The sequence below is a fragment of the Alternaria postmessia genome (genome assembly GCF_024291825.1).
Source record: "Alternaria postmessia strain BMP 2775 chromosome Unknown scaffold_9, whole genome shotgun sequence".
Lineage (NCBI taxonomy): Eukaryota > Fungi > Ascomycota > Dothideomycetes > Pleosporales > Pleosporaceae > Alternaria > Alternaria postmessia.
The window spans coordinates 440,663-457,881 of record NW_026260082.1 but is presented as its reverse complement, the minus strand read 5'-3'; the positions used below and the strand labels follow the sequence as shown (position 1 = coordinate 457,881).

The 17,219-nt window shown below is 50.3% G+C and overlaps 6 protein-coding genes across 6 annotated transcripts; 3 read left to right on the top strand and 3 right to left on the bottom strand.

The window, feature by feature from the left end:
* Positions 1–461: 461 nt before the first annotated feature.
* J4E82_002393 (uncharacterized protein) lies at positions 462–2,729 on the top strand (the record flags this gene model as incomplete). Its single annotated transcript, XM_051728694.1, has 1 exon — positions 462–2,729. One exon carries the CDS (start codon positions 462–464, stop codon positions 2,727–2,729), a length of 2,268 nt encoding a protein of 755 aa, XP_051591645.1.
* A 3,979-nt stretch (positions 2,730–6,708) lies between these two features.
* On the top strand, positions 6,709–7,276 carry J4E82_002392 (uncharacterized protein; the record flags this gene model as incomplete). Its single annotated transcript, XM_051728693.1, has 4 exons — positions 6,709–6,823; positions 6,880–6,917; positions 6,981–7,038; positions 7,095–7,276. 4 exons carry the CDS (start codon positions 6,709–6,711, stop codon positions 7,274–7,276), a joined length of 393 nt encoding a protein of 130 aa, XP_051591644.1.
* A 399-nt stretch (positions 7,277–7,675) lies between these two features.
* On the bottom strand, positions 7,676–9,671 carry J4E82_002391 (uncharacterized protein; the record flags this gene model as incomplete). The annotated part of the gene is made up of 9 exons (XM_051728692.1): positions 7,676–7,779; positions 7,851–7,946; positions 8,086–8,354; positions 8,407–8,428; positions 8,476–8,499; positions 8,692–8,806; positions 8,902–8,966; positions 9,236–9,332; positions 9,414–9,671. 9 exons carry the CDS (start codon positions 9,669–9,671, stop codon positions 7,676–7,678), a joined length of 1,050 nt encoding a protein of 349 aa, XP_051591643.1.
* A 1,141-nt stretch (positions 9,672–10,812) lies between these two features.
* On the bottom strand, positions 10,813–11,338 carry J4E82_002390 (uncharacterized protein; the record flags this gene model as incomplete). Its single annotated transcript, XM_051728691.1, has 2 exons — positions 10,813–11,022; positions 11,102–11,338. 2 exons carry the CDS (start codon positions 11,336–11,338, stop codon positions 10,813–10,815), a joined length of 447 nt encoding a protein of 148 aa, XP_051591642.1.
* Positions 11,339–11,794: 456 nt separating this feature from the next.
* On the top strand, positions 11,795–12,984 carry J4E82_002389 (uncharacterized protein; the record flags this gene model as incomplete). The annotated part of the gene is made up of 2 exons (XM_051728690.1): positions 11,795–12,612; positions 12,660–12,984. 2 exons carry the CDS (start codon positions 11,795–11,797, stop codon positions 12,982–12,984), a joined length of 1,143 nt encoding a protein of 380 aa, XP_051591641.1.
* A 1,849-nt stretch (positions 12,985–14,833) lies between these two features.
* J4E82_002388 (uncharacterized protein) lies at positions 14,834–16,733 on the bottom strand (the record flags this gene model as incomplete). The annotated part of the gene is made up of 4 exons (XM_051728689.1): positions 14,834–15,447; positions 15,509–16,098; positions 16,144–16,264; positions 16,370–16,733. The coding sequence occupies 4 exons, from the start codon at positions 16,731–16,733 to the stop codon at positions 14,834–14,836; spliced, it is 1,689 nt and encodes a 562-aa protein (XP_051591640.1).
* Between the last annotated feature and the right edge of the window lie 486 nt (positions 16,734–17,219).

Sequence of the window (17,219 nt, the reverse complement as noted above, 5' to 3'; positions counted from 1 at the left end):
TGTAGATGCGAGACCACCCACACACTGAGACACCGCACGACTAAAAAGTGCGGCAATAGATAGCAACATGCGAGGGCTTGTGTCCCATGACCCGAGATTGAGTGGGGATGTGCAGGCTGACACTCGGCTTGCCCAGTTGGGCGGGCACTTGATGCGAAAGATCGCGATCTGAGATTGAACGCGAATGCAACGAAGACTGAACGGTGAGCGAACATTAGCGAAAGTCGTGAAAGTGAGTGAAGGCGAAGAAGACAGATCGAGTTCTAGTGCAGTCAAAATGCAGGACGCAGGTCTCGCTGCCCATGCAGCGTTCAGCTAAAAGGGTCTAGCTCCACTTTCCGGCGCATGTGCTGCCAAGGCCGGAGCGGTGGATCTGTGCGCCGTGATGCTGGAACTTTTTTTCGGAGACATAGCAAAAGTCCAAAGCCGCGAACAACGCTTTTTCAATTAATCTATTTGCAATGGCTCCCCGTAGAAAGCGCCAGCGGCTCTCGCTCGATGGAGCAGAAGCAGTCACAGCCACCGCCGATGTTGAGCAACCCTCGAAGCCTTCCACAGCAGCGCCCAAAGAAGCTGCACGCAGACAACTTTTCGTTCGCGGACTTGCGCCCACTGTCACCACCGAAGACCTGACCGAATACTTCTCCGAATCATACCCAATCAAGAATGCGCTCGTCGTGCTGGATAAAGAAACTCGCGAATCCAAGAGCTACGGTTTCGTCACATTCGCCGACGTGGAGGATGCGCAAAGAGCAAAGGAGGAGTTGAACAACACAGAAATCAAGGGAAAGAAGATTAAGGTCGACTTTGCCGAGGCCAGACAGCGAGAGGGCGAAGAGAAGCGTCCCCGGGCTGGTGACAGGGCCAAGGCAGAGCGCGAGCAGCAGATCAAGGATGCGCAAACACCAAAACTCATCATTCGCAACCTTCCATGGACTATCAAGACGCCAGAAGATTTACAAAAGTTGTTCAGAAGCTATGGCAAGGTCAACTTTGTCAATCTGCCCAAGAAGCCAAATGGTGAACTGAGAGGCTTTGGCTTCGTCTCGCTAAGAGGAAAGAAGAACGCGGAGAGAGCGATACGGGAACTCAACGGCAAAGAGGTTGGCGAGAGGCCCATCGCTGTCGATTGGGCCGTGGATCGAGACACATGGCAGAGCCTGCAAAAGACCGAGCAGGAGGGCGACGATGCCAAGGACGAGGGGGAGGACGAAGATGAAGACATGGAAGATGCGGAGAGCTCTGCCGTCAGCTCGGACGAAGATGACGACGAGGAAGACGATAGCGAAGACGACGAGGATCTCGACGATAGCAACACCGACTACGAAGACATATCGGAGGATGACGAGGACGGTGGTGTAGAACTTGACCAAGAAGACACCCGACCAAAGCGCGAGGAGTACACCGTCTTCGTACGCAATGTCCCCTTCACAGTAGACGACGAGCGTCTTAAGGAGCACTTCCAGCAGTTCGGTGGCGTCCGATTCGCGCGTGTCGTGGTCGATCGCGAAACGGAACGACCAAAGGGTACGGGATTCGTCTCGTTCTTTTCGGAAGAAGACATGATCAATTGCCTGAAGGGAGTCCCGCGCGTCAAGCTACAGAAGAGGAATCTCGACAAGAAAGACGGCTCCACCATCACGGTTACACACTCTGTACTCGAAGACGAAGATGCCGACCCAACTGGCAAATACACCATCGACGGCCGTATCCTACAAATCTCACGCGCAGTGGATAAGAACGAAGCCACCCGTCTGACAGCAGAAGGCGCTGCTTCGCGCTTCAGTCGCGACAAAGACAAGCGCCGTCTCTACCTTCTCTCCGAGGGAACCATCTCCTCTAACTCGCCCCTATACCAGAAGCTCTCGCCCTCTGAAATCAAGATGCGCGAAGAGAGCGCAACAATGCGACGTAAGCAGATCCAAGAGAATCCTTCGCTTCACTTGTCCCTTACTCGCCTGTCTATACGCAACATTCCCCGCAGTATCACATCTAAGGACCTGAAGCAACTTGCTCGTAGCGCCGTCGTTGGCTTCGCAGCCGATGTTAAGGAGGGCAAGCGTCAGAAACTTAACAAGGAGGAAGTCATCCGTGGCGGTCAAGAAATGCTTGTCGCCGAGAAAATGCGTAAGAAGAAGGGCAAAGGTATTGTCAAGCAAGCCAAAGTCGTCTTCGAAACACCTGCTGGTAGCAAAGTTTCCGAAGATACTGGTGCAGGAAGGAGTAGAGGATACGGATTCATTGAGTACTACACGCACCGAAATGCACTTATGGGCCTGCGATGGCTCAACGGCCACGCTGTAGACTACAAGATCAAGTCTGGCCCTACCCCAAAGAGCAAGAAGGCTGCCCAAGAAGCGCTGGAAGATAAAAGAAAGCGCCTCATCGTCGAGTTCGCCATCGAAAACGCCAACGTTGTTAACCGACGTTCGGACCGCGAGGAAAAGTCCAGAGAAGCACCCAAGTCAAAGGCGGATGGCGAGGCTGACAACAGCGATGCCGAGCCGGGTGCGACTCAAGGTCAGAAGCGCAAGCGTAGTTCTAGCTCTGCAACCCAAAATTCGGGCAAGGGTAAGAAGAACGGCAAAGGGAAACAGGGTACGGGTGCTGCGGAAGCTGACGCGGAAGCCGCCGCTGCAGTGAAGAGCAAAGACGGGAAACTGGCACAGAGGACGAGAATCATTGCGAAGAAGAGGCAAGCGAGGAAAGCAAGAAAAGCTGGAAAATAAAGGTTATGATTGCATGTCGTTAGTAGCATTAGCGAAGGCGTTGATGTCAATGGAAAAAGTGGTTATTGATCCATGGTTTTGCTGACTTTGTCTCGTGTTTTTCTTCCGCGGCCTTGGACATTTGACAACATGGAATATGATGAAGAAGCAGAACATTCCGCTGCAAGCCACTTTACCCACTGTCGGAGCCTGGCCGATGATTCGCCCCGGACCATACTCGCTTCTGCTTGTCCCTTGTTCTCTTGCTACCCACCAAATCGTTGTCTTGGTGATTCGTTACAATTTCTGTGTGTACGCTGATTAAGTCGCCTAGACTACTTCCGTCGAGACGCCATTCCTTTTGGGTACGGTGTCCTACAGGGAAGACGATTGATAAAATGGAGGCTGGCTGAGGAACGGGGAGTGTGGGAGTACCAACCACTCGAGACGACGTGTCGTATGGAGAGTGCATAGATGTGCGAGTTCATAGAGCAAGCTATTTCTACGATTCACAGTGGCACCGACATTTTCAGGAGCTTAGATTTGTACTTGAGATGTACTTGACGTGTACGTTTTAGAATATCTAGGTAGTCAAACTCGTGTATGGCCTCTTTACCTAGGATCATATGGTTTTGAAATTTCTGAACAGTCCACCGGTTTTTCCCCCGGCGGAATATGCCGAGGAACGATATCGGAATCTGTTCGTACGGATCCTGCATCGTAGTATTGCCGTGGTGTGCAAAGGAGCGCATATGCAGTGTTCCGGCTGCAGTGACTGGAAGGAACATTGCGCATAAACGCTCGCGGGTGAAGCCGTCTGCACAACTTATCGGTTCGTGGATGCGGCGTATGTACGAGAACGCGAGTGCCTTGCTTTGAGTTCGATACCGAGTCAGTAAACACAGACAAAGTTGATGGCACTGCTCATTCTGATCCAAAGATCGCACTGTTAGATGAGATCGATCGTGATGGATCTTGTGTTTCCGGAACATCTGATCGTGTGCCTAAATCGGGTGCGTCTTCCACTGCGTTTTTCTTTGACGTATACTACTACCACCAACAAATCAGGTTTGTAGTAACTTTCTCCAGTACTCGATACACCCTACTGCCAGCCAAGGAACAGCCCCTTGAGTATCATGGGTCATGCTCACATCCAAGGCGGATAGAAGACGCGGCTGCCTCAAGAACGAGCCGTAGGCACAGCTCCAGGGATATTTTCCTTGGCTGCAGCTCAAATTTACGCTGACAATCCGGTTGACTCCATTCACCCCTGTTGGTTGTATACAGTTGTATACAGTTGTAGTACAGAGATAGCAGGGCAGGGCAACGATATCAGCACCTCGAGAGAAAACCATCTGCAGGTGCAAGGGCCGGCTCACAGACCGGTTCCCCAGCGCCTGCTTTGCTCCTCATTCACGAACCGTTTTGCATGGAGAACCATCTTACAAGTCTCGAAATCTGTAGTGTTCTGCGGTACTACGATGGTGGCTTGATAACTTATGAGCACTCACAGTGCTTTTCGTTTGCTGGTACCACTAGGAGCCATCCAAAGAAATAGACCAGATTAAGTGTAGGGCTTTACAACAGGTAGGGAATGGAAGACTCTCACTAGCATTTCGTAGAGCGGTACAGCGGTTTGACCATGATAGTAACAACCTTTGTGAATTTGTGCGAGGAACAATGAACGACGGACAACCAAGCTCAGAAAACACTCGCCTATGGGTGAAAGCGCATGACAGCAAACACACACCAACGATCTGGGGGTTAAACCGGGGAAGCGGTTGGGAGTTGTGATAACCAGGGTAGGGAAGGGATTGGCTCTCAAGTCCTAAGCCAGTGAGAGGTTCATGCTCATGAACGATGTTCAATGTGGTCATCCTATCGGCCGAGCTTTGATAATTGGGGTCCATGCTCGCATCTTCATGTCACCATGACATGCTACACAAGGCCAGATCGAGAAGGAAAAGATCACCCTTGTTTGTTAGCATGCGATGTACGCCTCAAGATCAGATGTGCTGACCTGATTCAACTACCGACTCGTGAGAGGCTACAGACGATCGTGTCAAACCAGGCATCTGTGCAGCCGTGGCATGACCGCGTGCTGAGCACAACGGGGAAACGGGTAGCCCGATGCATGCTGGACTTTTCGTAATTAGATCCGCAGCCCCTGGTACACTAGTTTGATCAACGGGGCGTAAGCAATCGTTCAGCAGAGCTCGGTACCTAGGTACCCAAAAGCTTATCCTGCATACCACGGCCAGCGTCCTTTGGTTCTCATGTGCGTTCGAGCGCAAAGGTGGCTTTCCGTAGACTTTTAACTCATGTTTGTTAAGCTTCCACCGGGACGAAAGCGTATTGTCTACAGCGACCATAACCGTGGACCGTACAGCAGGACCAATTGAACGCGTCGGGTGTCCGTGTAGGTCGAACCTGGGCATTGAATGACTCCTTCCCAGACTAGCTTCTAGCAGACAAGCTGGGCGCGGTGTTTTCGCCAATGGCCAACTTTTGAGTAGTCGAGCACCAAGGCTCAACTACCAGCATTTAGGGACTGTGAAAAGGCGTGCATAAGGAGTGCCGGCTGCAGATGCGTATGAATCCTTCTGGTATGGAACTGTGTCACAGAAATTTCAGTCTGCACTCTGTTCCAGTAGGAAGGAAAAAAGAGCGTGGGGGTTGCGATAGTACAACGACACGACTGACATCTTTGACCTGTCAGGCAATCAGCTAGCCTAAGCCCGTATGTGATGCGTAACTCAATTGCTGCAGGCACTCTTTCCAGTAAATGAGATTGTTCAAAGGAAGGCGCGGCTAAGAAGTTTGTCAAAGAAGCATATAAAGAGTCGCGACTTTCTCCTTTTCAGTGCAACCCCTAGACTTCCCCAGATTTTCTCCACAACCTTCTCAAATTCTGCGTACCAACAGCCGATAACACAAAAGTTCGGCACGTGTATACCACGGCCACCAAATCTCGAGTACAAGCCACAAACGTGCAATCTCGATGTACGTTTGCGGGGTTCCACCATAGCCAACAAGCTGACAATGATTATAGTGCCCGAACACAAGACCGAACAAGCAGTCATACCATCGACACAGAAGAAAATGTGCTTTTATGAGAAGATCACATTCTCTTGCAGCCATGTTGAGCATCTGCTCATACAGCATTGCCATTTCGCACGCAACGATCCTGGCCATCAATGTTTCGGCGCTTGGAACGTCAGACGAGAATGGTATCAACGAGAGATGAGTTGTAGCGACTGTGTAAGACAGAAACAATACAATTCTGCAACACATGGGGGGCAGTCAGCATACACCGTCGCCAGTGGAAGGTAGTTGTCCCTGCACGAGTGGGAAACAAGAAGCCACCCATAGCTACTTGTTGTATATCTAGAGTCTTTTCTTTGTCTAAAAGAGCTTATATTTTCCCAGCGAGTTTCGAGTATCTGGATCAGATAATAGGAGGAAATATTGTAGTCGTACTTGTTGGGTTTCTGTCATTGTTGTACGCCTGGGCGGTCGTATCGTGCTTAAGCGACAGGTCTTGACGCCTGTGAGATTCGGGGTCCAAAGCCACCACGTCCGGCCATTCACACATTCACTGTATACCATTAGCTCTGTATGTGTATATCACCAAATATAGGGTAGATCGAAATACAATCTCACGCAAGCTGCAAACGTTATCCGGTATGCTTCTGAGAAGGAGACTCAACACTATTAGCGGCTCAACCAGAGATGCATATTGAGAATGGCTCGGAACTTTGTGAAAAATACTTAAGCATATGCTAGCGGGCAGACGATGATGGGCGTACTGATTTAGCGAACTGGATGGCGTCAGGGAAGTGCTACCTGTGGCCTTGCGGGATGAAGAAGTCTGTGGCGGAATGAGGCTTGTGCGACCCTAGCCTCAGCCCCACCCTGCCATGCCGAAGCTAACATCGTGACTTCCCATCGTGGGCATTCAACGTTCCACATCACCAACATCGATATACAGCCCTCCACCATGTCAGATGCTACAGAGCAGCCGAAGAAAGAGAGGTTCGCGCCAAAGCAACCCGTCACACTGAATCCACCGAAGGATGATGTCATTGAGCGCGATTACCTCGCAAAGTGTGATGGTACGGCTTCTCCATGACTGGCGAATGCTGGGTGGCCAGTCGCTGACTAGCAGCAGGTACAAATGATGGCTTTCCAACTCTAGTCGCTATCAAGGTATCTACCACTGTTCCTGAAGTATGGTATCTTGCACATGCAGAAGGATTGATTTTGATTCAGGGTGACGTCTTTGACGTGAGTGGTAAAGAGACGTATGCACCCGGGAAGGGCTATCACGGTTCGCCACCCCTGAAAGAGATATTGCGTATCACAAGAGCTAACCCCGTGTGCCAGTCTTTGCGGGGAAAGAGCCCAATCGCGCCCTTGGGCTTTCTTCCCTCAAGCCTGAAGATTGCATATCTGACTACTCAGAGCTTTCCGACAAGGAAAAGCAAGTACTCAACGATTGGCATACGTTCTTCAGCAAGCGGTACAACATAGTCGGCCGATTGCCTTCGGAGGGTGCTAATCTTTGAACAACATTCTTCTCCAAGTCCCGACTAGAAGACGAACCATTATTGACTAGCACAATGCAGAGAAGCAAATCAAGAAGGCTACAACCTCATCTGTGTAATCACTCCGTCGCGGTTGCTTTGTCATCAGTAACGCCCCCAATCTCTGTTTAATGACGACTATCAACTGCCCATACACATATCACCTTCACCTGCCAGTTGATCTTGTACAGCCCGGTAATAGGAGACTATTGGCGTACTCACAGTGCAGAGATGCAATAGCCGGCAGATTTCTTATATAGCTCCTACTCCACCAGCCTGCCTAGCGACTCAGCAAGTACCACAGATCGACACTAACCTACACCATAGTTTGCCAATCGACATCCACAGTGCAATCTCTAGCATCGTACCGTGTTGTCTTTGCTAAGAAGAGGACTTTACCATTAGTGCGATAAGAGAGTGCACAACTTCTGCAGCAGCCAGAACGGTGGTTTCACCCGGGTTGTCGTAGATAGGAGCCACTTCAACTGTGTGGGGTGTACTATATCAGCATTTACCAATCTCACAGTGGACTTGCTCCAAACCAAAGGATACTTACCGACATCTGCTCCGATAACATCCAGTCCTTCGAGACCATCCAATATGGACAAGAGCTCTCGCGTAGTCCAGCCACCGACTTCGGCTGTTCCTGTAGCTATCATTCTATGTTAGTCACACCGTTACCTAACCTTCGAGAGTGATGACTTCGAAATATTGCTGCTGTGTTGAAGGTGACCGCTTGTGGCACGGTGACAGTTCTGTCGCACAGAGGTATGTTCCCAACAGGGACTTACCAGGTGCGAATGCAGGATCAAGCACATCGATATCGACACTGATGTAAACCTTTGTTCCAGCCACCCGAGACTTCAGCCTAGCAATGACACCTGCTACACCGAATTGATCGATTTCTCTGGCTTTGACAATCTCGAACCCGCATCGGATATCATTTCGCAGATCACCCTTTGGTCGTCCCATGGGAGCTCGAATGCCCGCGTGAATACTAGTGTTTCGAATCAAACCTTCCTCATGCGCGATATGTAGGAATGTTCCGTGATTAACACCTCTGATTTGAATTTTCAGCAAGTTATGGAGTCAATTTCGACATGCAGACTTACGCGTAATGGGAGATGCCTCCGCCTGCGGTATATTAGTAGCTAGTCATGCATCGGGATGAATTTGCTCACCGAGTACTTCAGGGTCCCACGTGTCTTCCGAGTAATCAGCAAAGTCCAGGCTGTAGTATTACTAACTTACCCAAATGGCTGTCGAAGTGGATGACGCTAACCGGGCCCCAATGGTTGTGAGTCGATCGCAGCGCAGATAGCGTTGTGGTATGCTAATCATAGGTGTATGAAGTCAGTGTATGTCTCACATGCAATTCGCGCAGACACTTACATCACCACCCAACGTCACAATCTTTGGTGTTGTGTGCTCGCTCGAATTGGTAGGTCTTGCGGACACGATCTTGAGAATGACAGTTAGACGCCTGAGTCGATCACAACTTGGGGTTACTAACTTCATGTGCTTTGTCAAGCTGCTTTAAGGCTGCAGTGTTGTCCTTCCAAACTGGTTAGCTCTCGTTCTTCTCTGTTTTGCTGGGATCACCTCACCAAGAATGTCAATGGCGCATCACCGCAGTCAACGATTTTTGCCCAATCCTCAAACACGTTCTCACCTGAAAAGCTTTAGTAATGCATTCGTGTCTTATCTCATAATGACGAGCGAAGCTTCATGATGGCAAGTGGAAATTCAACAATATCGACGCGCTGGCCATAGCACAGCAGGTGGTTTGGCGCGCGAGCCTTACGAACACGACACGTCAAGATAACGTGGTGTGACAAGAGTCGTTACCAGTATCACCGCCTCGCACAACAAAGTGAAGTCCGTGCTTGCGGAACCAAGTCCAAGTCCCTACACGCACACCCCTACAACACTGCAACATACCTGTATATATGGACCAAGCACTGGCTGGTGATATCCGGCTCGAGCCCTGTCGAATTCCACTCGGGCCGAAGCGCGCTCCAGGTCGTGCGGTAACACCCTACCGGGTGTTAGCCTTCTCCAAAGTGATACGTCCAACAGTGACACTCCGAGTGTCATCCACAGGACAAACTTGACCCACTGTGTCGAATGGTGCACCTAGGATTGCAATGTCAAATGGCACCACATCGTGCTGTTCCGGAGCCAAACAGTGTACGTAAGGAAGGTTGGCATATGTCATCAGACCTGCGAACTTCGCATGAGTGATATCTAATCCAAGGTTCTGCTGAGGAATGATTTGTTGCGATGAGTATCCAGAGACTGGTGGGAATGTAATGTCTCGAGCGCTTGTGGAGAGCTGGACAGACGACAGTAGAAACAATAATGATATGAGCGCCATTATGAATGCAGGAGTGTTTAAAAGATGAGGTACGGTGAGTAAGGAAGTAGGAGTCTCTCATGCAACGGTATTATATGCTTATCTTCATTATTCGTTGATGGCATTCTATACAGGCGCTCCAAGCTCCAAGCGGCAGGTCTAGCCGATCATACCCCTCCCAAGCCCTGCAACGGCTGCTAGTCTGCTACCTCTTCTAGAACTTGCACATAATGCGCAACTCCGGAACTCTTCATTGTCCGCGGGTTTTATTCTAGCAACTCCAACTCCTCTTCGTTTTCGGTGCCGTCCTTAGGACCAAGGAACATGATATCGTGCAAACATTGATCCCAGTCCGTTCCTGAATGATCGCCCGCCAATCTCTTGTTGTTCGCAGTCTCTCTGAGGCGCCACCAGTATTGAACCTTCACCAAAAGACCTTCCTTTCCTTCGTCCCACAAATTGACGCGCATTCCAACCCATCCTTCCTGAATAGCTCTTGATTTCATCTGTTCCACAGTCAAGCCAACAGGCGCAGTGATGTCATCGGAGCCAAATCCGAACTCGCCGGGCCGCAACGGGCGTATGGTGTAGACGCTTCGCTCTTTTGCTCGCGTTGTCGCCCGTGATCCCGTTGCATAACAATCAGGGCGACCCGAGATGCAAGTTGAGGATGAAGCAGGTGCATCTATTGGTATCTTCCCCTGTTGTGCGTCTCGCAGATACTGCACGATCTCATCACGATTGGTTGCCGCATAGGAAGGCGTTGGTCGGCAAATTTGCATGCAGTCTGGAGAGAAGAAGGAGCATTTGCGGTCGATGTCTCCAGTGTGCCGATACGCGTGGTAGGAATGCTTGATGGAAGCTACTATATCCGCTGTGGGTTGATTGTAGTCCGCCATGGTAATTTGCAATCACTGTTCTAGGGCCTGCAGCTTCCCCTTTATAATTATGGACAACTCGCAGACTTATCTTTAGGGTCTCTGTCTTTCGTAGTGCCATGCACGTAACGGTTGCCTTAATAGTAGTGGACAAAGCTGAGCTTGGATGTAAGCGCAAATGACTCAGCACTCCTCTGCCGAATCCAGCAATGCACTGAATCAGCAAGTAACCAGATTTCTGAGGCACCCGGCTCACGAAGAAATACGGAGCTACTTGTTGAGTACTAACTAATCAGCGCCGTTACTTCGCATTCATACAACAGCTCTTTCGTCGCTAGACTTGCAACACCAACCACCGTATCAGGTGGTCTATGTCCTTCAGCCTCCTTGTCCATGTATTCCATCCAAAGCTCTCCCCAGCCACGATCTACAACGTCCTTTTCGTCCTGCTTCGGGTCACCAGTTTCCTTCACAATGTAATGTCGGACCATGACCTGGATAGGAAGCGTAGTTAGCCAAGTCGATAGGAATCAATCACAACTCGGGGGAGTTTAAGCAAAGTCTAATGCGTACGATATCCCGTGGTGTTGCACCAGCAGCGGCTAAGCACTTGTGAATGCTATCATAGGCGCCCTTTGCTTGCTCTCTGAGATCAGAGGAGATGGGACCATCTTTTCGCATGCCTGTTTGACCAGCAAGAGTGATCAGTTTGGATGATGACACTACAGGAGTAATGCAGACTTGATTGTAGGTTGGGGCGGGTTCAGGTACGGAGGGTGGGTTGAATGCATGAGGCTTTTTGGATGCCATGACTGGAGTTTACAATGCCTGAACGTGTGACGATTATTTATGAGCTCTACATGCTTCTCATGTCGAGTATGACCGGTGAGCTATGAGGGGTACGTTCGCGTGTACCTGCCGTGGGTACTATGTGGGGTACTGGCGTGAAGCATGGGCCATGGTGACATCATCGTCTTTCGTCACGCGAATCCACTTTCAATATGCGAACCGAACGCGACAGACTTCAAACACAATCCGGATGGCTGATTAAACACAACCTCATCATTGGATCATAATGGGGGTACTTAATTGAGGTACGAGTATCCACCTGCAACCGGACGAATGGGATGCAGCCAGACGCGCCTGCATCCGCCAGAATGCGGGGAAAGCTTCAGAGACCAGAAGGTTAAAGCCGTAAGCTTGTGACAGCTCGCGCGACCTCAGTTCACACCACCTACCTCTTGTTCGATAGATACTGCTGAAATTATGGCGTCTGGCTGGTTCAGCTCGTCGTCAAGCGACCCGACGCGTCCTCCTGACGTCCGCTTCCAGGTCGCTGAAGAGAAACCTCACGGTTTATACCTGCAGCCCAGCTCTGGTGGTTCGAGATCCGCCACGAACCGCTCAGCGACGCCGACATCTTCGGCTTACGTGGATACAACTCACTCCAAGACGCATGTTCACAATGCTTCACTCTTCGACGTAGGCATCTTGAAGGACACGCTTGTCCCTTCGCTCACCCTACACTCTGGTCTGGCTCTCATCGCATATGGGGCTGCACGATACACAAACCGCGTTGAAGCCAAGGACTGGCTTTGGCCGAGCGGTCAGGTTGTGAACGCTTGGTGGTCAGCTGTTGGACGCCGTCTCGCTCAAGGCTACACAGTTTCCCAGGCATTCAGTCGTCTATCATGGCACGAGCGTGTTATCCTTACCGGTGTCACACTATGGGGAGGACGTCTCTTCTACCGTATCGTTCGCCGCTCCCTTCAGCGAGGTGAGGACGATCCGCGATATGCCGAGGTCAAGAAGGAGGAAGGCTTCTGGAACAGTGCTCTGTTCAAGGTTTTCGTTCCTGAGGCTTTCTTCCAGATGCTCATTAGTCTTCCATTTACCGCGCCGTTCCGACACGAAGGTGCTGTTATGACAGGTTACCATCCCTTCGTTCAGATGTTTGCCGTCGGATTGTTTTCATCTGGTCTGGCTTTGGAGACACTCGCCGACTACCAGCTGGACCAGTTCAAGGCAGAGGGCAACAAGGGCATTATGCGCGAGGGAGTATGGAGCATTGTCCGCAACCCCAAGTATGTACCCGTGATCTAACTCTACATCACACACTAATTCCTTAAAGCTACCTCGGCGACGCCCTCGTACACATATCATTCATCGTCATGCTCTACGGTTCCGATATGCTCGCTCCTGTCGAACTCTTAGGTCCCGCCGCAAACTATGCCTTCCTCCGCTTCTTTGGCGGCGATGCCGAGAAAGAGAAACATCAAGAGCGTCGATACTCTGCTTCTCAACCCGACAAGTTCCGCGAGTTGGAGAAGTTCAGGGCTGACAAGAATGCTTTCTGGCCAAGCGTTGATGAGCTAAGCAACAAGTGGCTATGGACTGTGCTGGGCGTTGGAGGATTGGGTATTGCAGTTGAGCAAACGCTTAGGGCACTACACTAGGTCTTACAATCTCAATGTGAGGAAGTGCCGTCTGAGCGGATGGCTATAGGATGGGGTTTCAGTCTACTTAACCAGACTTGTAAGATACAATTAGCCTGCATAATTTTCAGTTATTTTTCAAATCATGCACGTACCTCCTACACATTTAGAGTTTCAAACGGTATCACCGATGCTCTGTTCCGGCTCAATATTTCACAAGCTTGATTGACTGTTCCATAATTTGGAGAGTCTGATGCGCAAATACATCAACGATTGTCTGCCATAACAAACGCTTGATTCGCCAAACAATACCGGCAAACCCTCCAACTCCAGGGATTGTTCCAACTCAGTACCAGCTTCTTGAGGCTGCTCCCATCTCTCTCTCAACGCATATTGATATATCTACCGTCGCTGTGTGAACTCTGTAGAAGGATCAACAGTAAGCCATGGATGGAAAAGATCTTGCCGGAGTCATCTTTGTAATCGTATTCCTTCCTCTGATCATTGTCCTTACTGCTCTATGTCTTTGGTGCAATCGCCATCCTCGAAGTGGAAGAAACTGTCAAAGACCAACTCCATCACGTACGACTGAGATGCAATTGCCTTATTTCAATTCGCCGCCATTCGATGGAGCGTATTTCTCTCCACATTCCAAACCATCCTACAACCGTTCCAAGAGATATGCGCCGAACAAATATGTCTCCGGCCAGCCTCGATACACTCCACGAATTCACACGGACAATACAACACATAAGCTTCCTATGAGGCAGCAGAGACGACAGCAGTTACGAGATGAGCTGTATGACGGGTTCGATATCACGCCTGAGATGGTTAGACCGCAGTTACCTGATTCGGCCTATGCCGACCTAGATATTACTTATGAAATGCTTGGAGGGCATCGGCAAAGGAGTGTGCTAGCGCGGGCAGGAAGACCCAGGAGGGGATCGGCTCCTAGTTGAGGAAATATGGGGTCAGTGTCGAAGGTTTGCTATGCGCGAATTTCACGGTACCGGGACGAACTGCACTCGATCGAACGGATCGATCTATTGTAAATAGGAGCAGATAGACCTTGTCAGCTGATGGCGATTGTATATAGCCCACGAAAGCCGTTTGAGTTATCGACACGTTTTTAACAAACGATCGCTTCAACGAACGTAACTACCTAGGTACGCCATGATCAACGAGACTGCCGTTCATGAATACAAAGTCAACTGTCACTGCACAAAATCCATTTTCTCTTGACCAGCTCACTCTGTTTCAAGCCCAGTGTACACGTGCCCATTTCCATTATGAACGCAAGGGACAGAGCAGGTATGGTCTTCATGGCCGTATTAATCCCATGCTTGGTAATTGGAGTGCTTATGTGCTTCTCCTGCCGCCGCAGCCGAGACCGACGAAGTCGACCTCCCCCTTCCCAGAATCTTCCCACGCCTAATCGTAGCGGTGGAGCGGTTGGATCCCCTGCACCAGTTTCGACACAAGCGACAGCACCATTATCCGTGCATGTACCTGACCACACTGCTTGTTCCCATCGATCATCGGCTCCTCCCACACGGACCCAGTCAACTACATCTGCCCAAGGAGCAGTACAAGCAGCTGGCTTGCCGAAGTTCGAGCAAGATCAATTGCTCCAGCAAAATGGTGCCATGGGATCGATAATAACTGGTCCAACATCGACACCATCTGTGACAAGTCATGCTTCGACAGCTAGGCCGGGAGGTAGCACAACCCAGACAGGGCACCGGACACAGGCCTCTTAGAGTTGATAGAGATGACCATCGCCACCAGACACGCAATCAGTCAAAGTATATGCGATGTCGTTTCGCCCCAGAAAGGAGGGTCTTGGAATATGTTTTACTGGCTATTGCAATTACAACATAAACATGAATTTCTTTCTTTCTCTTCTCATGCTTCCACCCTCATCCAAAGGTACACCCGCATATTCTGCGCTACGACCATTGTTCAACCTACGATTCTCTCTTACCAACACCCATCTCAATATTGCGGCTAAGAAGCCTACGAATAGCATGAAGCCAGCACAGATGCTCATGCCCTTGACATAGTAAGGGCCATCTTCATCGGGAAAGATGCTCGTACCAACGAGCGGACCCATTTGACCGATGATGTTTAGAAGAGCCATACCAGTACCTTTCTTGCTATCACTTTCCTGGTTATTGAGTGTCCATGTGATGATAATCGTGATAGCGCTGAAGAAGCCAGCAGCGGCGGGGTAAAGCGCTATATAGCGGACCATAGTCTTATCGGACTGCAGGTATCCGGATATTGCAATGGTACCGTAACCGAGTGTGGCGAGGAGGGAGTGAAGCATGATGAACGTCGAGCGTGACTGCATGCGATCGGAATAGTACGCAGTTGTAAGCACAACAACGAATGCGAAGAGGTAAGGTGGAGCTGAAAGTCCTTGCGCTGTGATCGACTCCCAGCCCATATCCCGTATGACCGTCGGCAAGAACACAGGCATAGCTGAACGTGAGTATACAATGTCAATGTACGTTTTGCATGCGTTTAGTACAGGGACACTTACAGCTGAAAGCAACGTTGCAAGAAAAGAACATAAGTGCTGTCAGGTAAGACTTCGGGTCCTTTAAAGTTTGGAGCACTTCGTGGAAGTTGACACGTCCTCTTCGCCCACTCTGATACTTCTCCTCATCTTGATCTTCATTTTCCTTTTCCGATCTCAGCCTCATTACTGCAATCTCGCGCTGTCGTGGGCTTAACCACTTCGCCGATCCCGGGCCATCTGGTACGAAATCCCATGCCCAAACCGCTATCAACACGGACGGAAAGCCTTCAAGCAGAAAGAGCAGCCTCCAAGGACTGAGTGGACCGTGCTCACCGACTTTCGTAATAAGGTAAGCTAGTGCTCCAGCAAATGATGCTGAGAGAGGGCTAGCACTGATGAAGAGTCCAGTTCGAAAAGCCAGTTCAGACCGGCGGAAGAAAAAGGACAAGTAGAAGGGTACGCCAGGCCCAAAGGCCGCTTCGCTGATGCCGAGGAGGGCTCGCAGAACGAGGAGGAAGCTGAAGGACGTTGCGACTGCCTGAAGCGACGCAACTACGCCCCAAGACAGAATACACAGGGATATGTAGATGTGCGGCGGGACGATGCGGTACCTAACAGCATTAGATGCGCTTACTTCCCCACTTGCAAAGACCTACATGAGCGTCATCCACTCGAATAGGATGTATGTAATATAGAACGCCCACAGCAACCACTCATATTGGGTAGAGCTGAGCTTCAGATCATCCGCAAGACCGGCTATACGCGCATTGCCAATGTCTATTAATTCCATCAGCGTCCATCACCAGACCTACCAGATCTGCTTTGCGCACATCTGACGTACATATCACCCCTCTGAGCCTTCCAGGTGTAGAAAGTACTCACTCGACCGATCCAAGAAGCTTAACATGTACAGCAAGGCCATAAACGCGACTAGCCTGCGATCAAGCTTTTTGAGCACTCTTCGATCCTCATCTGGAGTATACAGCTCGTAGCTCTGGACAGAATCTAAGGAGGCGCGTCGTATGCTGGGTAGGAAACCCTCGTCTTCTTCTCCCAGCTCTTCTTTGTGTGCGGGTTCATCGTGGGGAGTGATTGTTCGAAGTTCGAAAGAGTTCGGTTCGTGTATCATGGACAGTTGATCATCAAAGGATTGTGAAGAGCGAGGCGAGGGTGTGAACTTGGGCGAGCTCTCATCGGTGCTGTTGGATGCTGGTTCGTGCTGTCTGCGGCGGGAGGAGAAGGGCATGCTTAGATTGGATTGCCAGGAATGAACCGCACCAAACAATGAGAGATCATGTCGAGAATGAAAGGGGCGCCGAGGAAGAGCACGAACGCATTACTACTGACGAGTCGCGTAGACTCGAGTATGTCTAAGCTGTCTCGCTCGTGAGATGACGCGTAGAAGCCCGTGCGCTGATGTACCCCACAATCGGTACCTGCTCAGCCCTTGTATACAGATTGGGTGATACCATACCAAACCCAACGTCCACTCTGAAGACAACCCATTGTATTTCCACAGACGTAAGCATCAGAGGGTAATCGATAACCCAGTTCGTACTGTGGGCCGTCTCATTGATCCTGGAGTACAGGTCGGAGATCCCCTGGGCGCCGGGTTATTACGGGTGATTCATGTTGTGCAGAATCATAGTCCCGTTCGGCCAATGTTTTTCACCTTGTAGTATTCCAGAATAGGTGCTTCTGCTTGACTGGTTCTTTCGATCTTCATGCTCAG